Source organism: Grampus griseus, assembly GCF_964374135.1.
Source record: "Grampus griseus genome assembly, chromosome: 19".
Taxonomy (NCBI): domain Eukaryota; kingdom Metazoa; phylum Chordata; class Mammalia; order Artiodactyla; family Delphinidae; genus Grampus; species Grampus griseus.
Genome location: NC_139013.1, coordinates 7405020 through 7422013, shown reverse-complemented (window position 1 = coordinate 7422013; position 16994 = coordinate 7405020). Strand labels below are relative to the sequence as shown.

General features: G+C 58.7%; 4 protein-coding genes across 4 annotated transcripts; all 4 read right to left on the bottom strand.

Annotated features, from left to right (window-relative positions):
* Positions 1–141: 141 nt before the first annotated feature.
* LHB (luteinizing hormone subunit beta) lies at positions 142–1469 on the bottom strand. Its single transcript, XM_082677037.1, has 2 exons — positions 688–1469; positions 142–424 (listed from the first exon to the last, which is right to left on the bottom strand). Exons 1-2 carry the CDS (start codon positions 931–933, stop codon positions 182–184), a joined length of 489 nt encoding a protein of 162 aa, XP_082533163.1. The 5' UTR covers positions 934–1469; the 3' UTR covers positions 142–181.
* A 564-nt stretch (positions 1470–2033) lies between these two features.
* On the bottom strand, positions 2034–4676 carry SAXO3 (stabilizer of axonemal microtubules 3; the record flags this gene model as incomplete). Its single annotated transcript, XM_082676974.1, is given in 6 exon segments — positions 2034–2402; positions 2405–2454; positions 2942–3069; positions 3773–3934; positions 4035–4235; positions 4521–4676. Coding segments are annotated over 6 exon segments (1017 nt in total). The 3' UTR covers positions 2034–2082.
* Positions 4677–6650: 1974 nt separating this feature from the next.
* Positions 6651–7283, bottom strand: NTF4 (neurotrophin 4; the record flags this gene model as incomplete). Its single annotated transcript, XM_082676886.1, has 1 exon — positions 6651–7283. One exon carries the CDS (start codon positions 7281–7283, stop codon positions 6651–6653), a length of 633 nt encoding a protein of 210 aa, XP_082533012.1.
* A 3868-nt stretch (positions 7284–11151) lies between these two features.
* Positions 11152–15503, bottom strand: KCNA7 (potassium voltage-gated channel subfamily A member 7). Its single transcript, XM_082676467.1, has 2 exons — positions 14891–15503; positions 11152–13890 (listed from the first exon to the last, which is right to left on the bottom strand). The coding sequence occupies exons 1-2, from the start codon at positions 15443–15445 to the stop codon at positions 13072–13074; spliced, it is 1374 nt and encodes a 457-aa protein (XP_082532593.1). The 5' UTR covers positions 15446–15503; the 3' UTR covers positions 11152–13071.
* Between the last annotated feature and the right edge of the window lie 1491 nt (positions 15504–16994).

Genomic DNA, 16994 nt, shown 5'->3' with positions numbered 1-16994 from the left:
TGTGTTGTGTGTGCGTGTGCACGTACACAGGCACACACACCCTGACACCCCAGAAAGACACCCGCAGAGTGCAGTTTGAGAAGTCTTTATTAGGAGGCATGGGGAGGAACGTCTGCTGGCTCCAGGAGTTGAGGTGGGCATGGGAGGTTGGGGTGGGCATGGGAGGTTGAGGTGGGGATCCTTAGAGGAAGAGGAGGCCTGGGCGAGGGGAGCGGTCACAGGCCAAGGGCTGGGCTCTGGGACCCCCACAGTCAGAGCTGCTGAGGCGGCAGGGCCCGCAGTGACAGCTGAGGGCCACCGGGAAGGAGACCATTGGGTCCACACCAGGCGGGCAGCCGGGGAGCCGGATGGAGGCAAAGCGCAGCTCGCGGTAGGTGCACACTGGCTGGGGCACAGGCGGCAGGGCAGCCGGCAGCACCCGAACCTGGAGGTGGCGGGGTTGCGGGGGAGGGCTTGGGTGTCTACTTGGGGCCAAGCCCTCCCCCGAGCTCCCTCACTGCACCCTACAGATCCCAGACTCCGGTGTCCAGAGGACCATCTGTGCTCTCCCTCCCACACGCCCAGCCCCTGCCCCGGGCGCGGGCCACGCTTCTACCCCCGGGGCCACTTCCTGTCTTCTGTGGGCCTGGCCCTGAGTAATCCACCTGGAGCTGAGGTGGCAGCACCCACCCACCCCGGGCAGCTCACCATGCTGGGGCAGTAGCCGGCACAGATGCTGGTGGTGAAGGTGATGCAGACAGGGCAGGCCTCGTTCTCAGCGGCCAGGGTGGCGTTGATGGGCCGGCACAGCGGCCGCAGTGGCCCCCCGGGTGCCCGCACCCCGGCCGCGCTCAGCAGCAGCCACAGCAGCAGCCCCTGGGACCAGGCCAGCGCCTCAGGGCCAGCCCGAGCCCTCCGCCCCGAGTCCTTACCACCCCGCCCCCGGCCCTGCATACACACGTTCGGGGACCCAGCTCCTCTGCCTGACGTCTTCCATTCAAGAATCTCCCATCCCCATACCCAGGGACCCCAGATACCCACCCTCAGGCCCTGCACCAGCTGCTTCCCTCCTCCTGCCAGGAAGCTTGCTGGCTCTCCACACCCTTCTAGAAAGAGGCCTCCTTTGCCAGGTCACAGGACTCTCCCTCTTCCTTCCAGCCGTGGCCTGGATGTAGTCGCAAGGGGCCCAGGGGCCCTGCGGTCTTACCTGGAGCATCTCCATCCTCGGTGTCTCCCCTGCCGCGTTTACCTGGTCTTATAGCTGCGGGCTGTGGGGGCGTCAAGGCCACTGGGGGCGGCAGCATGGTGGGGTAACCTGGACACTAATCTCCCCGGGGGCGAGAGGCAGACAAGGTCAGGGAGATGCAAGAATGGCCCAGTGGCGCCCCCCTCCCCCCACTCCTTGAGTGGCTTCCGCTCCAAGAAGCGGAAGACGCCCAAGGTGAAGCAGACTTCACAGACTCAGTCCCCAGGTGCTAGGGAGGCCGTGGTGGGAGCACAAGAAATAGGGTATAGGAGGCTGTGCCCCTTGCCTTGTGGGCCCCCCTCTACCCATCCTGAGGGGAGCCCGCCAGAGGCTGGAGCGCCGCCCCTCTGACAATCCTCCAGTGGTTATAGGCTGAAGCCTCAACCCTGCTCCACCTGCCGTAGACTGAGTCCGACTTCTTAGGAGGGGGGTGGCTTCGATGTTGGATTCTGTCACCAGAGGTGGGGGGTGGTCCACCCAGACGCGCCGCCCCTCCACCAGGGATTCAGCGGGAATCCCACCTGCCCCACACTCAGGCCCCCAGAAACCAGGATGCCGGAACTGAACCCAGCAAAGAGCGTGGTTTAGGCTATTTAACTCTGTCGTCGACTGAGATAAGCTCTGCCCTTTCCGCCCCAGAGGGTGTGTGCCACCCTCTAGCCCACAGCCCCAAGGTACATTTTCCAGGCTCAGTCCCGCCCCCGTGATCGAGTGGACCTGTTAGATTCGCCCCGCCCCCAGGTGGTGGGCGGGGGTCCCGTCTTAGCCCCACCCAGTGTACCCCTAGTCCCAGTCTTCCAGGCTCAGCCCCGCCCCCGCTTAGGGGGCGTGTCCAGGGCGGGGCTGGCCCGTCTGGCTCAGGCCAGCGCCGGATTTAAGCTGCCGTAGTTGAAGTTCTCGGTGCTGTAGGCTTTCGGCACGCTGTAGATGTCTGACTCGGGTTTCCAGTGGGGGCCGCCCCAGGGCGGCTCCAGCGGGCAGAAACGGTCGAGCCGGTGGAGTGGGTGCAGCGGGGGGCTGTAGGATTCTTGAGCCAGAGACAGCGCCCCGCGGTGCGGCACGACTGGCATCACCGCACGGGCGCGGGGCACGCGGATTTTCGGCGGCCGGAGTGGCCGAGAGGAGCACGGACCGGGCGGCTGTTTCGGGCCGGGGCCCCAGGTCTGGGGCGTCTCCCGAAGCTCCAGGAGGTCATCGAGTCCTTGCGAGGGTAGCCTGACAACTCCTTCCTGTCGGGGTTTGGGGTGGAGGCACGATGGGGAGGGCACAGCTAGATAGATCCTCGAGGACACATTTGTAGGAGTCAGGGACCCTTTAGGAAGCATGAGACTGGGGAGTCCTAGCCTGGATTCCTGGGTCCTCGAGGTATTTAAGGGCCTGGAATCTGGGACTTTTCTCATCCTTAGAAAAGAGTTATCTGGGGGACTCAAATACCAAAGGAAGCCCGCTCTAGACCCTCAGGGCCACGTCCCCAGATCCAGAGCTCCTTCTTGGGCCGTTTGCAGGCTTCCTGTTCCTGAGCGTTGACACTAAGTGTACCAGGGTGCTAAAAAAGGTAGGGGCTGGGTCTGAACTTCTGATTACTGCGCGTGCAGGAGCTGAAGGCCGAGACTACTGAGTCAGAGACGGGGACCCAACACCGGGGGGGCTCGGCGTCCCACCAGCCTATGCGGGGGCTGTGCAGGGGGTCGGTGCCAAGGGAGGACCCAGGCTCACTTCGAATAGGCCTGGAAGTCCCGGGCCGAAGTGGTCAGATAGAGCTGATAGCGGTCCAGGATGCCCTGGTCAGAAATAGTGAAAGGCCGGCCGGCCAGCTCGGGGTTCTTCGTCCAGGGGATTAGAGCCTGAGGAGGATTGCGGGAGGAGGGATGAGCAAGAAAGGTTTCATACCCTTTTTCATGCCCTTTGTCCCAGACGGAATTCCTCTTCCTTTGGCCTCAACAGCGCCTCTGAACCAGGCCGACACCCGCCCCCAGAATCAGAATCCTTCCTGGCCAGTGCACTTCAGCTTCGCTCCCCAAATCAGAACCCTTACTAGCCTCACCTCCAAAATCCAAATACTTTCTGCCCGTCATCGGACACAAAGCCAAGCACCCAGTCACTAAAAAACCTTCCTTGCTCCTCCCCTAGATTCAAACCTTCTCGGTCCCGCCCCTGGAATTCAGCTGCGCCTCGGGCGACTGTTACTCCTTAACACCACCCTAACAGGGAAAGCCAGCCCCGCCTTCCGCCCCAGATCGGCCTCGGAATATTCAAGCTCCGCCCACACGTACATTAGGCTACCTAGCTCCGCCCACAGCCTCAGAACCGCCTCCTAGGCCCGCCCCAGGATTTACTAGCTGTGGCCCCAGCCTCAGAGCTGGGATTTCGGGCTTCCAGTCCCCTCCTCCTCCTGGCGCCGCCTCAAAAGGCCTAAGCCCCTTCCCCACTCAATGTAACCTCCAGATTCTGTCCCACTCTTTAGACCCCAGACTCAAAATTCCCTCAGACCCCGCCCCAGGGTCTCAAAGCTCTGCCAGATCCTGCCACTACGGTCTTCTCCGCTACCTGGGAAGGGCCCCCTCGGCTGTGGTCCGCAAGCTCCAGGGGCTGGGGCCCGATGAAGGAGGTGGCGCCCCGGTCCAGGCTGGGCCAGCCGGTGTACTGCGCCCTCGTCTCACTGCACTGGTGCTTTGTGATCAGAGGGAGGCGCCAGCCGCGGTGTCTGAGCTGCAAGAAGACGACGCGGGGACACAACATGAGGGTGCACGGGACTCCAGTGCGGTCCCCAGCCCTGTCTCCCGCGGACCTGGGCATCCCAGAACCTTACTTTTTCCGCCACATCCTTGATCCCCACAATCCGCGTGCGGTCCGCAGGTTCTGGGGCCTTGGGCTGCGCGTAGGGCCCGCCGTGGGTCTTGGGCACGTGAGCCGAGCCCGAGGTTGTCTCCCATCTGTTGGTGACCTCGTCGAAAGCCCAAATATGCAAATCCTGCTTTGCGGCCAGGAGCAGGGGCTCCGCGACCGCGGACTGAGGAGAAGGTGCAGGACGTCAGCTAAAAGGACTCAGGAGTCTCGTCCGCAAGCCCTGATCCTTCCCAGTCAGTCCCCAGCCCTTTCCTACCGCCCGTTCCAGGCATCCAGATTCCCTGACCCCTCCTCTCTCAGACCCAGTCCCTGGAACCCTCCTCCTTCTGTCAGACAGGACTCTAAGCCCGGAATCCCCTTTTCTCTCAGCAGGTGTCTGGATCCCCAGGCCCCTCCTTCAGTCTGGGCCCCCAGTCTCCTCTTGGCTAAGAGCCTAGGGTCCTCTCACCTGCACAGTGGGCGGGGGAAAGGGCACGGGCGGGATACAGTGGTGGGCGACGCCACTGCTGGTGAGATGCCAGCTGGGCTGGGATCCAGGCACCTTGGTCCCAGAGATGGGGGACCGTGGGGGACCGTAGCGCCGAGCTAGGGTCCGACCCGCCATGGCCCCACCCCCGCCCCGTAGCCTAGCAGGAGCCGGCTCGTTGTTGCTGTTGCCCCGAGTGACAGAACCCGCCCATCCTAAACCCAGCCAATGAAGGGCCTGCAGGCGTGCAGATGGATGGAGTGAGAAAGACACCCAGGCAGGAGAGAGGAGGATTTTGAGAGAGTACAGAGACCCCAAAAGGGGCACAAAAACTCAGAGAAATGGGGGGGGGGGTGGGGACGGAGACCCAGAGGGAGAGGAGGGCAGAAAGTGCGGGGGAGAGCAATAGAAGTACAGAGTTCAGAGAGTTTGAGACCCAGAGACCCAGAGAGGGAGCAGCAGAGAGAGGGGGACAGAGACCTGGGGCGGGGGGTGGTCAGAGACCCAAAAATAGAGGAACAGAGGGAGAGGAGGGCAGAGCTACTCAGAGCATCAGGGCATCCATGAGAAACATCCCTCTTTCCTATAGGGTCCCGGCCCTCTTGGCCACCGCCTCCCTCTGCCAGGACAGCCCACCTCGGCAGCAGAGGGTAGGGGTGAGGGGCTGGGTAACGATTTCCAGACTTCCCCAGGGCTCTCCCTCCCTCCCTGTGTGTGCTGAAGGGCTCAGCATCAGCTTCGGCTTCTGTCCTACCTGCCTTTGATTTGGTTGAAAACTTCCACCTGGGTATGGGTGTGGGAGAAGAGGGAGGGACCCACGGGGAAATACTTAGCAATAAAGAGGGGGGTGTGGAAGGAGCTTTGCTGAATGAGAAAGAAACACACACAGGAATGGGTGAGACAGTGAGTGAGAAACAGGGACAGAAAGAGAGCTACTGACCCAGAGATGGTGGGACAGGAATTTAGATAGAGAGACAACAAAGGAGGCGGCAGAAAAGAGAGCGGGAACCACAGACCCAGAACACAGAGATGCAGAAACAAGGGCAAAAGTGTGTGTCTGTGTTTGCATGTGGCTATGGAATGGTAATATATGAAGGGGTGTCCTGAGGGTGTGGGGTCTATCCCTGACTTGTCACTTCCTCACTTTAAAGCCCTTTTGGTCAAAGCCTCTGCCTCCTCAGCCCCCATTATCTCATCCCACCAACCCGTTCTTCAGACAGGGAAAACTGAGGCTGCCTTCTGCAGCCTGGCCCAGGGTGCCACTGACCCCCTCATTCAGGCTTCTGGGGCCGCTTCTCCTGTTGGATTTTCCTGGCTCATTCTAGGATGATCAGGGTCCAAATCACCCCTGATCCCAGCCAGGGGACAGGCCAGTTGGTCAAAACCTCATGCTCTACTCAAGCTGGACAATGGTAAGGTCTATTTCTTTACTAGTATAGGGTAAAGGTTGGGACAGGGAAGAGGGGTAGAAACCTGATTCCAACTCCCCACCAAGGCCAAACTCTTAAGCATCCTGACCTCCTGTCATTCAACCTTGCTTGTGCTCCTGCTGTGATAGGTAGCTCACTACCTCAAAACAGAATATCTAAGCCAACACTTGCCCTATCTGACTAAGTAAGATTTCTCATTTGAACCCCAGCTCCCAACTAGCTGCCTACATGTTCCAGTTTTTATGCTCCCACACACACTTCTTGACATATCCCCTCCTTATCACTCTCTCCAGGGTGGGCAAGGTGATGTCCTCTGAGATCGCATGGTCAGCAACTTAGAAGCTGAGGGCCTCCAATGGTCAAATCCACCAGAGCTGATCTGACAAGTTGTGTATTAGAGCTCATAAACAGTAGGCACTCAGAAAATATTGGCTATCATCATCATCATCATTATTACCCTCAAGTTCATCCAAGAGAACTCCTATTCATCCTTCAAAACCCCCATTTGGTTTCACCATCTGTCTTTCTTGCCCAGATGGAGCTCTCAAAATCGGAGAGCTGTGATTTTTGTGACCATTTGACGAGTTCCCAAACTGAGGCCTAGAGCAGCCAGGCCACCCCTGAGGTCTTTCAGCATCCAGCTCTCTTCTTCCTCTACCTGCCCAGTTCCCAGGCATGGGCCTCAGGCCCGGCCATTCCGGCTGAGGAGCGTGCAGACACAGGCAGTGTCAATTCGAATCCATCGCCAGCCCACACGGCCCTGGGCATCGGTAGTCAACGCCCGCACGTAGGACTGCTTGGCCTTACACTCAGACACCCAGTGCCTCCGGTCCACACCCCGGCAGCCTCCTCCACCCCCACCGGGGCCACCTTCCCCAGCGCTGTCAGCCTTGCAGCGGGTTTCAAAGAAGTACTGGCGAAGGGGACTGCCGCCAGCCGCAGGCACCTCGCCCAGCACCTCCACCTCGCGCCCACGCAGGTCCACAGCAGTCCGGCGGTCTGTCACCCAGCCGCTGACTGCATCACACACAGCCAGCTCTCCGCGGCGACTCGCTGGTGCTGTCTCACTCACCCCCCGCCGACTGCGGTTGGCCGGGCTGCCAGTTGGCTCCCCAAAGGCTCCAGCCTCCAGCAGGAAGAGCAGAGGGGGCCCAGCGGGGGTACCCCTGGACAGGGCTACTCGGGGGGACAAGAGGTCCCACTCGGGGACTGGAAATGGGGGCAGGGGTGAGGGTGAGGCGTGGGCCTCCATTGCGACACTGGGGAGGAGGAAAAGTAGGAGGATGGGGAGGGAGCCTGAGGGGTGGGGGAGCATCTCGCTGAGCACCTGAGGATAGAGAGAGGGAAGCTGGAATTAGAGAGAAGGATAATAACCTAGTGGGGGGGGGGGGCCGATGGGAACTTCTGTGTGCCAGAACCACAGGGAGGCGGTTCTGGCACTTGTTCTAGAACTTGGGGGGACCCTATATTCTAGGGCTTCGATAATGCTCAACTTCTAGATTAATCATAATTAGTCTACTATGATTACTATTAATAGCCAACAAATGGGGAAATACAGGCTCAGAGAGGTTAGTGACTTGCACCAGGTCACACAGCCAGCAAATGCCAGAAGTGGAACTTGAACCCTGTCCCAGCAACTCCACTCTGCCATCCTGCCTCTACAACCCCAAGGAACCCTAAGCCCTGCAGTCTGGAGGAGGTTTGAGTTTCCAAAATTCTGAGAAAGGTCATGTTCTGGAATCCTAGGGAGACCCAGGTTCAGCTTAAAACTGCCACTGTGAAGGCAAGACACTTCCTCTCAGGTGGAGCTTCAGTTTCCCTGTCCATGAAATTGGCCCAGGGCTGGGAGACACTGGCAGGGGTGTGCATATTGCAGTCTCTCTAGAACATTCTGGAAGCCTGTGGATTCTGGGACAGGATGGCCTGGAGAGGACTGATTAGAAGTGGGTGGTTACCAGACCTGTCAGCACCTCCTCCACCTCCGAGCTCCGGGGTTGGGGGCCCCCAGGCTCCGGGGGGCCCCTGTGGGGGACGCAGGTGGCCCCCTCCTTCCTGACATCTCAGGAGAGGGAGGGGGCAACCACCTAGCAGAGGAAGGGAACAGGTAGGTTATAGAGGCAGGTGGATGAGGGGGCCTGAACACTCCCCTTCTCTAAAAGTGTTCTTTTTAAAGTGTAAGGGACCAAGCGTCAAGGCTGCATCCCCCTGCCCAGGTGATGGCTCCTGGATGGAAAGCAGATGGGGGGAGGAGAGGGGAGGGGAGACGCTGAGGATGAAGGAGGCTGGAAAAGATTACATCCTCCTCAGCCCATTCATCTCTCAGACAGGGCGGGGGCAGGGCTGGCCTGGACACCCGGGTCCCTGAGGGCCCACACTTAAGAAGCCCCGGGTCCCCGAGGCTGCTTCCTGGAATGTTCTCTCCTCACAGGACAGGCCAGGGCCCGTCCAAGACTTCTATTGCACATACCTGGCGTGGCCGCCTGCCCTGGCTGGGAGATGGGGAAATGGGAAGGGGGAATTGTGAAGAGGGGCACATGTTGACCCAACCAGAACCCAGAGTGTAGGTTCCCAGCTGCCTCCTGCCTCAGATCTGCAGTCCTGGGCCCTAGCTGACCCCTCCTCACTCAGACCCAAGAGCCCCGGCCACAGCTGCCTCCTCTTTCAGGAACTCAGGTCCCCAGCTCCCTCCCTCAGATGCGGGAGTCCAGGCCCCCAAATCCCTCTTCCTTCAAACCCAGGAGTCCGACCCCCAGTGCCCTCCTCCTTCAGACCCTGGAGTTTTGTTGGAGTTCAAGCTCCTTCCCAGGTACTCAGATATACGGACTCCCCGGCCCCCCTCCCCCAGAAGGTTTAGCCAGGGGGTGCGGACTCCTGAGACCCCGCTGGGGGTCACGGGCTGTCCCTCTGGGACACTGCCCTCCTGCCTCAGTTTCCTCCGCCAGGCCCCGCCCCCGCAGGCCCCGCCCCCGCCCCTCCCTACCCGGGGGCAGGGCGACCCGGACGCCGGAATCCCGGGGGAGGAGGCGCGGAGGCTCTTACCTGGGGCGCACTCCTCGGCTACCCCGGCTGCCCCTGGCGCGGCGGCGGCTCCTCCTCCTGCTCGCTGGCTGCAGGGACGCCCGGTCGCCCACCGGCTCCTCGCGGCACAAGCTCCCGAGGGCCAGGGTCGGGGGCGGGGGCGGGGCGGCGCCCGACGGCGGAGGAGGGGCCGGGGGAATCCCGCCTTCCACACACGTGCAGAGACCTCGGAAGCCCGGCCTGGCTAGCTCAGCCCTCCGCCCGCCTCAGTCCCAGGAGGCCAGGCGCCAGCACCCACCCCTCCCTCCCTCAGACCCAGGAGTCCGGGTCCCCAGCCCCCTCCTCCCCCGGATCCAGGAGTCCAGGTCCCCCAGACCCCTCCTCCCGCAGACTCCGGAGTCTGGGCCCGCGCAGCCCCCTCCTCCTTCAGACTCAGGAGTCTGGACCCCCAGCCCCTTCTTCCTCAGCTCCAGCTGCCTCCTCCCTCAGACCCAGGAGTCTGGGCCTGAGATTCCTTTGCGTTCTTTTGCCAGTGAAGTGTCAATCCCCGGGCAGATTCCCACCCTCTGCTCTCATCCCCAACTCTCCCGGGAGCTCCAGGCCAGACATTAACCAGCTGGGCTCGGGAAGTGATAAGGCCCGAGGCCCCGGGGAGACGCTGGGTGAGGGGGGTCTCTCCCACATAAGTCCTCTCTGCTGGAATTTCCTGGGTGGGGACTGGGGAGAGGGTCTTGTCCTGAGTTCAGATAAGAGCAACTCAAGGTATTCCAGGACCCGGAGATAGACAAAGATATGATTTGGCAACAGAATGACCTGCTTAGAGAAAGAAAGTGAATAGTGACAGATGAAGGGAGGTGGGGGAAAGGCACAAAAATGGAGAGGAAAAGGGGACAGACTCCCAGAGAAAGAGGGAGACAGAAACCCAGAGAGAGAGAGAAGACACAGATGCAGAGAGAGGAGACAGACATGCTAAGAAAAGGGAACAGAACCCCACAAGGGGGAAAGAGACCCAGAGAAAGAGAGACCTTAAGACAGATGGAGATCAGACAGGAGTTGGAGTCCCGGGACAGACTTAGTGCTTCACCCCTCCCCTGGAGCTATTTTCAGGAGGAAAGCCGACACCTGCCTTCGTGGAGGTGGTGGGGGGGTCATCCCGTACCCCTCCCTCAGCCTAAATATAGCATGGCAAGGTGGCGGGAAGGGTGTCCCCGGATTAGGGTGTTCCCCTCACCTCTCCCCAGCCGAGCCAAGGCCACACAGAAGGCTGCTGCAGTTGTTTATTGGGGTGGAGGAGGGGCGCTTCTCAGTCTTTGAGTGTCCACTCAGGTCACTTCCCTGACCTCGCCATGCTTCCCATACCCCTAAGCACCCGACATGCCCCACGCCCTACCAGAGGAACTTTATGCAACTTTCAGTCTCTGAAGGGGTAGTAGGGGTGAGTTTTCAAAGAGTAATGGGAAACAGTTTCCGTCTCCCCCTCTCTCCTTGGGTCTCTGTCCCCCTCTCTCTCTATCCCTCTCCTCTCTGTCTGGGTCCCTGTCCCTCTCTCTTCTCTGGATCTCTGGCCCTTCCTCTCTGGTCTCTTCCCCCTTCTATGGGTCTTTGTCCTCCCTCTTGTCTCTTACCCCCTCCCAGACCGCCGCCCTCTTCTCTCCTGCTCTCCCTCCTCCCCTTGGGTATCTCTGTCCTCTCTGCACGTGTCTCTTCCTCTTTGGGTCCCTGTGCTGGGCTCTGTGCCTGCCTCCCAGACTCTGCCCTGTGTCTGTCACTGTGAGGGGGGTCTGTCTGTCTCCGTTTCTTTTCCAAATGTGCCTTTCTCTCCATTTCGGAGAGAAGTGTTATATTATTTAAAGGTTACATTATTTTCAACCTTTATCAAACACTTCTCACAATCTGTACCTTCTTCTCTCTGTGTAAAAAGGTGGTTGGATTAAATCAGGGGTTTCCAAACGGAATTTGTTAGCCACATTCTGGGTTGTCAAGAGAGACTCCTCAAACCAGTTCACACCCTCTGATGCTTCACACTGGTGCTCCTAAGTGAGATTTCATTTGACCAAAAAAGAAAGGGGGGTGGTTTCCTAGCTAAAAATAACAACAACAACTCTCTGTAAACCACTGGGTGGATTTTAATAATGAATACAAGTACTTTGAAAGTTACCTGGCACACAGGCAGCCCTATATATGTTAATGATGTAACCATCCTCCTCTTCTTTCTCCTCCAAATGCCCTTTTAGTACTGAAAGACCTCTGACCTTGGGTAACCCCCCACCTCCCCCGAGCCTTAGTTTCCTCATTTGTGAGAAATGAGGCTGTTAGACTCGGGAAGTCTTGTGCAGACCAGCAGGCTGATGGGGACATGTAGGGTCAAGCAGCAGGCCACAAGTCCAGCCCCCCATCCCTCCCCGGGGACAAGCCACGCGACCTTGGGAAGCCACTCCCATGCTCTGAGACACTGCTTTCTCCCCAGGAAGATAGAGTGGGCCCTGCAGTTTGTCTGACACACTTCTTGAGCTGCGGGAGGGTAGGGTGGTGCATCCTGACTTGGGATCCCTTTGTGATTCCATGGAATACACTGTGCATCTCTCTCAGGTTCAGGGGCACTGACTTTTTCTGCCTTTTTCTTTCTTGGTTCTCTTTCTCTGGGGTGCTCTGGTCTCTTTCCAACTCTGGGTCTCTGTCCCTTGCTCTCTGGGTGCCTGATACCTGCCCCCTATGGGTCTCTGTCTCCCCCTCTCTCTGGGTCTTTTTCCCCTCTTGGGGTTTCTTTCTCTTTCTTTCTCTGGGTCTCTATCCCTCCCCAGCTCTCTGTCCCCCTCCTTTGGGTTTCTATCCCCCCATCATGTCTGAACAGAGTACAGTTTCTCCCCCTTTCCCCTTCCCTTGTGGCTCTGATCTCCATGTCTGGAAGGAAAACTCTATGGGAAGACAGATAGAGAAGGGGTTTGAATGGCAAAACAAAGCAGGTGTGGGGTAAACGGAAGGGGCATCTACATCTTCCAAGGTCACCCAGAAGCCTTCTGTGTGACCAACTGAATCTACAAATACAGAACTTAGCCCTGCCCCTTATGGGGATGACACTGGGCAAGCCAGTTCAGTTGGTCTCCTAGAGTCCACGTACCATATTCACTCCTTGACACATGATTCCTTCCCAGTGCTGTTATCCTTGGGTCCTGGCGCTACCACTAAATGCAAAACAAACCAGTATGGCCTGGCCCTGTGGTGCTCGTACATACAGTCCAGCTCAACCCAACGTTCCTCCAGGACTCAAGGACGGAACTTGATGTAACCCAAATCAAACAGTTGTATGACCCAACTGAACTGGTCCTACGAGGTTCACATGATTATACAACTCATTACGACTCAACTCATTGTAGCCCCGACAAACTTCTAGCCATATAACTCTACACAGTTCAACGCAACAGAACCCTGAAAGACTCCTATGCTCATACATTCCAACCCAACTTAACCTCATATGACCTAGAAAGCTCACATTCTATCACATGACTCTTTGTATTTCTACATGACTCACAAGTTCACAGAACTTAAAATAACATGGCCCTAGAAGAATCACAAAGCCACGCAGTTTCCAGTGTCTCAACCCAACTCTACAGTGCCATGCATGAACACACAATCAGTCCCAACAGTGCCGTGGGTGACCACCTTACTTGATCCAACATGGCCCTAGGGGACTCATAAAACCACAGAATCCTGCATAATGCACTTGGACAAGACTCACCTACACTCGTAACCCAACCCGACCCAACATGGAACTAAGAAACTCACAAAATTATGTGACAAAACCTACCTCCACACTACCCCAAGCTTTACACAACCCAATGCAATACAAACCGATGGAGCCCCCCCTCAAATCAGCATAACCCATTGCCATTCACTGTCACCTCAGGAGGTACCCACAGGAGCTACCAATCCACAACTCAAGACCCAATAAGACTTAGTGTTCCCCAACTCATTACCACTTAACTTAGTTCTTCCTAAACCCAACACCCTCCCCCCAACTTTCCTTCCTCCCTTCCCTCCCTCCCTCCCTCCAAGGAAGTGTGAGGTTCTGCAGACCTCAACTGTCCTCACACTTCGGTGACCATGTGTTTCCCAGGGGGAGCCCAGAGGAGTGGAGGTGGGAGCTCAGGAACCTCTCGATCCACAAACCCCCCATTGACCTTGCCCTCCAGTGGGCAACAGGGCTGCGTGTCCACGTGGCTGTACATCCCAGCCTCTTCGCCATCTGTCTCCCGGTGGTAAAAGTAGCTGAAGTTGGAGACAATGACTGGCACAGGTAGGGAAATGGTCAGCACGCCGGCAATGGCGCACAGAGAGCCCACTATCTTGCCGCCCACAGTGACGGGCGCCATGTCTCCATAGCCAACTGTGGTCATAGTGACCACTGCCCACCAGAAGGACTCAGGGATGCTGGTGAAATGGGAGTCTGCCCGGTCGGCCTCAGCAAAGTAGACTGCGCTGGAGAAGAGGACCACACCAATGAAAAGGAAGAAGATGAGGAGGCCCAGCTCTCGCATGGAGGCTCTTAAGGTCTGGCCCAAGATCTGCAGGCCCTTTGAGTGCCGGGACAGCTTGAAGATGCGGAAGACGCGTACCAGTCGGATGACTCGCAGGATGGCCAGTGACATGGCTGGCTGGCCCACCCCCCGCTGCCGGGCCAGCTCGGTACCCAGTGCCACAAAGTAAGGCAGGATGGCCACGAAGTCGATGAGGTTCATCACGTTCTTGAAGAAGGCTGTCTTGCTTGGGCAGGCTGCCAGGCGCACCAGCAGCTCGAAGGAGAACCAACAGATGCACAATGTCTCCACCACAAAGAACGGGTCATCGAAGGGCAAGCGAGGTGGGGGTCCATGCACTGGGCTGGAGCCGTTCAGCCGAGCTGGAAACTGCAGAGAGGAAGGGGTTCAGGGAGGACCATACCAGGGCTGGGACGCACTGGAATGGCCATATTTCCTGTTTAAATATTCAACTACTTCTTTACAAATTGGTCAATAGCTGCTACCCCCAGAACCCCGGTGACCTAGCTGTAGTACACTCCTTCTCGGGACCCCCAGGGAAGGCTGACTTTAGGGTCCCTGATCCTTCATTGGCAGGGGCTCCTGAAATAATGCTTGAGTAGGGCTCAATCTCTTCCCTCCCAATATCCCACCCCCAGAGTTGAATTTCCAGATGGGGAGGGTCCCCATCCTGGCCCCACTCCCTTGTGCCCTGCCCTCCCCAAACCCAGCCTGGACCATAATGGTTAAACACCTTATCTTTATGCCAAAACCCGGGCCCCTTCCCTCACGGCCCTCAGCTCAACTTTCTTTATGATGGATTCCTTTTGCCCCAATCCTCAGGCCCCACCCCTCCATCTGCAGCTCCCTCGGCGGCTTTCTTCAGGTCCCAGATCTCACTACCTCCAGCCCATCCTTCCCATTGGTTACTGCCAGCCGTATAGACCCCCAATTTTTCAGTCTCTCCTTATCCCTCAGTTTTGATTTCTTAATACACCTGTCCTCCAGTGCTCCTGCCCTCCAAAAGCCGGGTTTCTCACCTACCTCAGCGCACGCCTTCTGAAAAGGCAGGTCCTCCTATGTAGATCCTCAGGCCCCGCCCCATTAAGCTACACCTTTCCCGCCCCCAGCCCAGGATTTAATGTAGGGTTCCCAGGTCTGGCGCCGTCCCTGGCTTGCCCACCTCTCACAGGCCTTTGCCCACCTTTGATTGGTCAGGTCTTCCAACCAGGCCCCCAATGCCTTGCCTATCCACAGCCAGGCCCCACCTTCCTGAGAGGCCCCACCTCCCATTGCCCCTTACCCCACTTTATGATTGGCCAGGACCCCGTGGACCTCGTCCAGCTCCTCCCAAATCCCGCCTCTCCACACGCAGGCCCCGCCCCCTCACCGGGCCAGCTGCAGCCACCGCGGCGAGCCCCGAGTTGTCGCGGTCGTCGCGGAAGTCGGGCAGCGTCTCGAGGCAGAAGACGACGATGGAGACGAGGATGACGAGCACTGAGACAACGGCGAGCACGCGCGCGGCCTGCGAGCTCTCGGGGAACTCGAAGAGCAGCCAGAGCTGGCGCGCGAAGGCGCGACGGGGCAGGGGGCGCTCCGATGGCAAGGGGCAGCCCTCCTCCTCGCGCAGGCGCGCTAGCGCCGCGGCGCCCAGCCCATAGAAGGCCACCTCCTCCAGGAAGACGTCGAGCGGCACGTGCGCCGGCCGCCGCAGGCGCCCGCCCGACTGGTAGTAATAGAGCACCGCGTCGAAGCTGGGCCGGTGCCGGTCGAAGAAGTACTCGCGGCGCGCGCCGTCGTAGAAATGTCTGCGGCGTACCGGGTCCCCGAGCAGCGTGTCCGGGAAGCGGCCCAGCGTGCGTGCCCGGGTCTCGAAGCGCAGCCCAGCCACGTTGAGCACCACTCGCTCGCAGCAGCCGCACGGCTGCGGGCACCCGGGTTCCATGGTGCGCGCAGCCCCGGCGACCTGCGGACGGACGTGTGGCCCCGACGCCCGACCTGGCCCGGCCCCGCCTCGGCCGCCGCCGCCGCCGCCGCCCCAGCCTGGTGTCCGGTGTCCACGCGTAAAAATAGCCCGGCCGTGCGGCCAGGACGCGGGGGAGGGGGCGCCGTGACCCCGGCGGGGCAGAGGGCGGCCGGGCGCCCTCTGCCGGGGCGCCCTCCCTTTACCCCCAGGCGACGCGGCGCTGCGCTTTCTCCGGGTCCACCTGGCCTTCGGGGTTCCTTTCCCTCTGTCTCTCCATCGCCTGAGATCTCTGTCCTGCGTCTCTCCGGGTTTCCGTGTATGTCTCTCGTCTATGTTTTTATGAGTATCTGAGCCGCTCTGTTCGAGTCACAAATTTCCATCTCTTTGTCTCTCTCTCTCGTTCTTTTGTATGTCTCTGTGTCTGGCTGTGTCTTCACTTTGGGTCTCTCTGTATCTCTGATCTCGGGGTTTTATCTCTGAGTATCTCTATGGGTCATTTATCCCTGAGCTTTGCCGTTCTAGGGTCATCTGTGGGGATTCCCGTCAGTCTCTGTGTCTTGGTCTCTCCGAATCTCCGTCTTTCTTATATTCTTGTATCTCTATCTCTGTTTCTTTCTTGTCTCTCTTGGTCTCTGTCTTTCCCCTCTGTCTGGGTCTCTCTGCGTCTTGTCTCTCTGGGTCTCTTCTCTCTCATTACCTCTCAGCCCACTGTGTCTCTGTCCCTGGGATTCTCTGGGTCTCCCCTTTGGGTATCTTTCTTTCCCTGTTTCTCTGAATTACTGCAAGTCTCTGTCTCAGGGCCTCTGGAGGACCGAGCCTCTCCCGAGTCATATCTCTGAATCTCTCTCTGACATTCACCCTAGGTTGTCTCTGCCATTGTCCTGGTGGTTTCCCCATCCTGGGGATGCTCCAGCAGCTCTAAACCCTGAGCGTGTGCCCCCCACATGGGGTGCCCTCGCTCGGGTTGCCCCTACCCCCACCCCCCGGGTCTCCACCTGGATTCTCTGCCAGACTTTCTTAGACCCAGCAAGGCCTGAGCTGCAGCCCTGAATAGTGCAAAAGGAGAGCAGGCCTGCCAGGAACAGGTCAGGGGTGGGCTGGGGAAATGCCGCAGGGTCACTCGAAGGGACCAAAGGACAGACAGACGATGGCCTTCCAGCCACCGGTGTCCTATGACACGGGGTAAAAATAGCCCCATCCGATGTGCTTGGCGGGAAGTCGTGGGGATTGGACACCCGGACTCCAGGGAATGAGGCCCCGGGCGCCCTCTGCTGGGGGAGTAGAGAGAGACACTAAAGGTTTTAACCCCCTAGGAATTCTGGCATGTTCTCTTCCTGTCTACAATTTCTTTCTGGGATGCTATGTCACCATCCATCTGGATTCCTGTTTCCCTCTTTCTGTGTCTGTGTCCCTTTCTTTCATGGTCTTTGGCCCTACCCGTGTCTGGGTCTCTGTCTCCCCATCTCTCTGGCCTTTTCCCTTCTTTCTGGTCTCCTTTCTCTTTTTTTTTCTCATTCTCAGAGCCCAC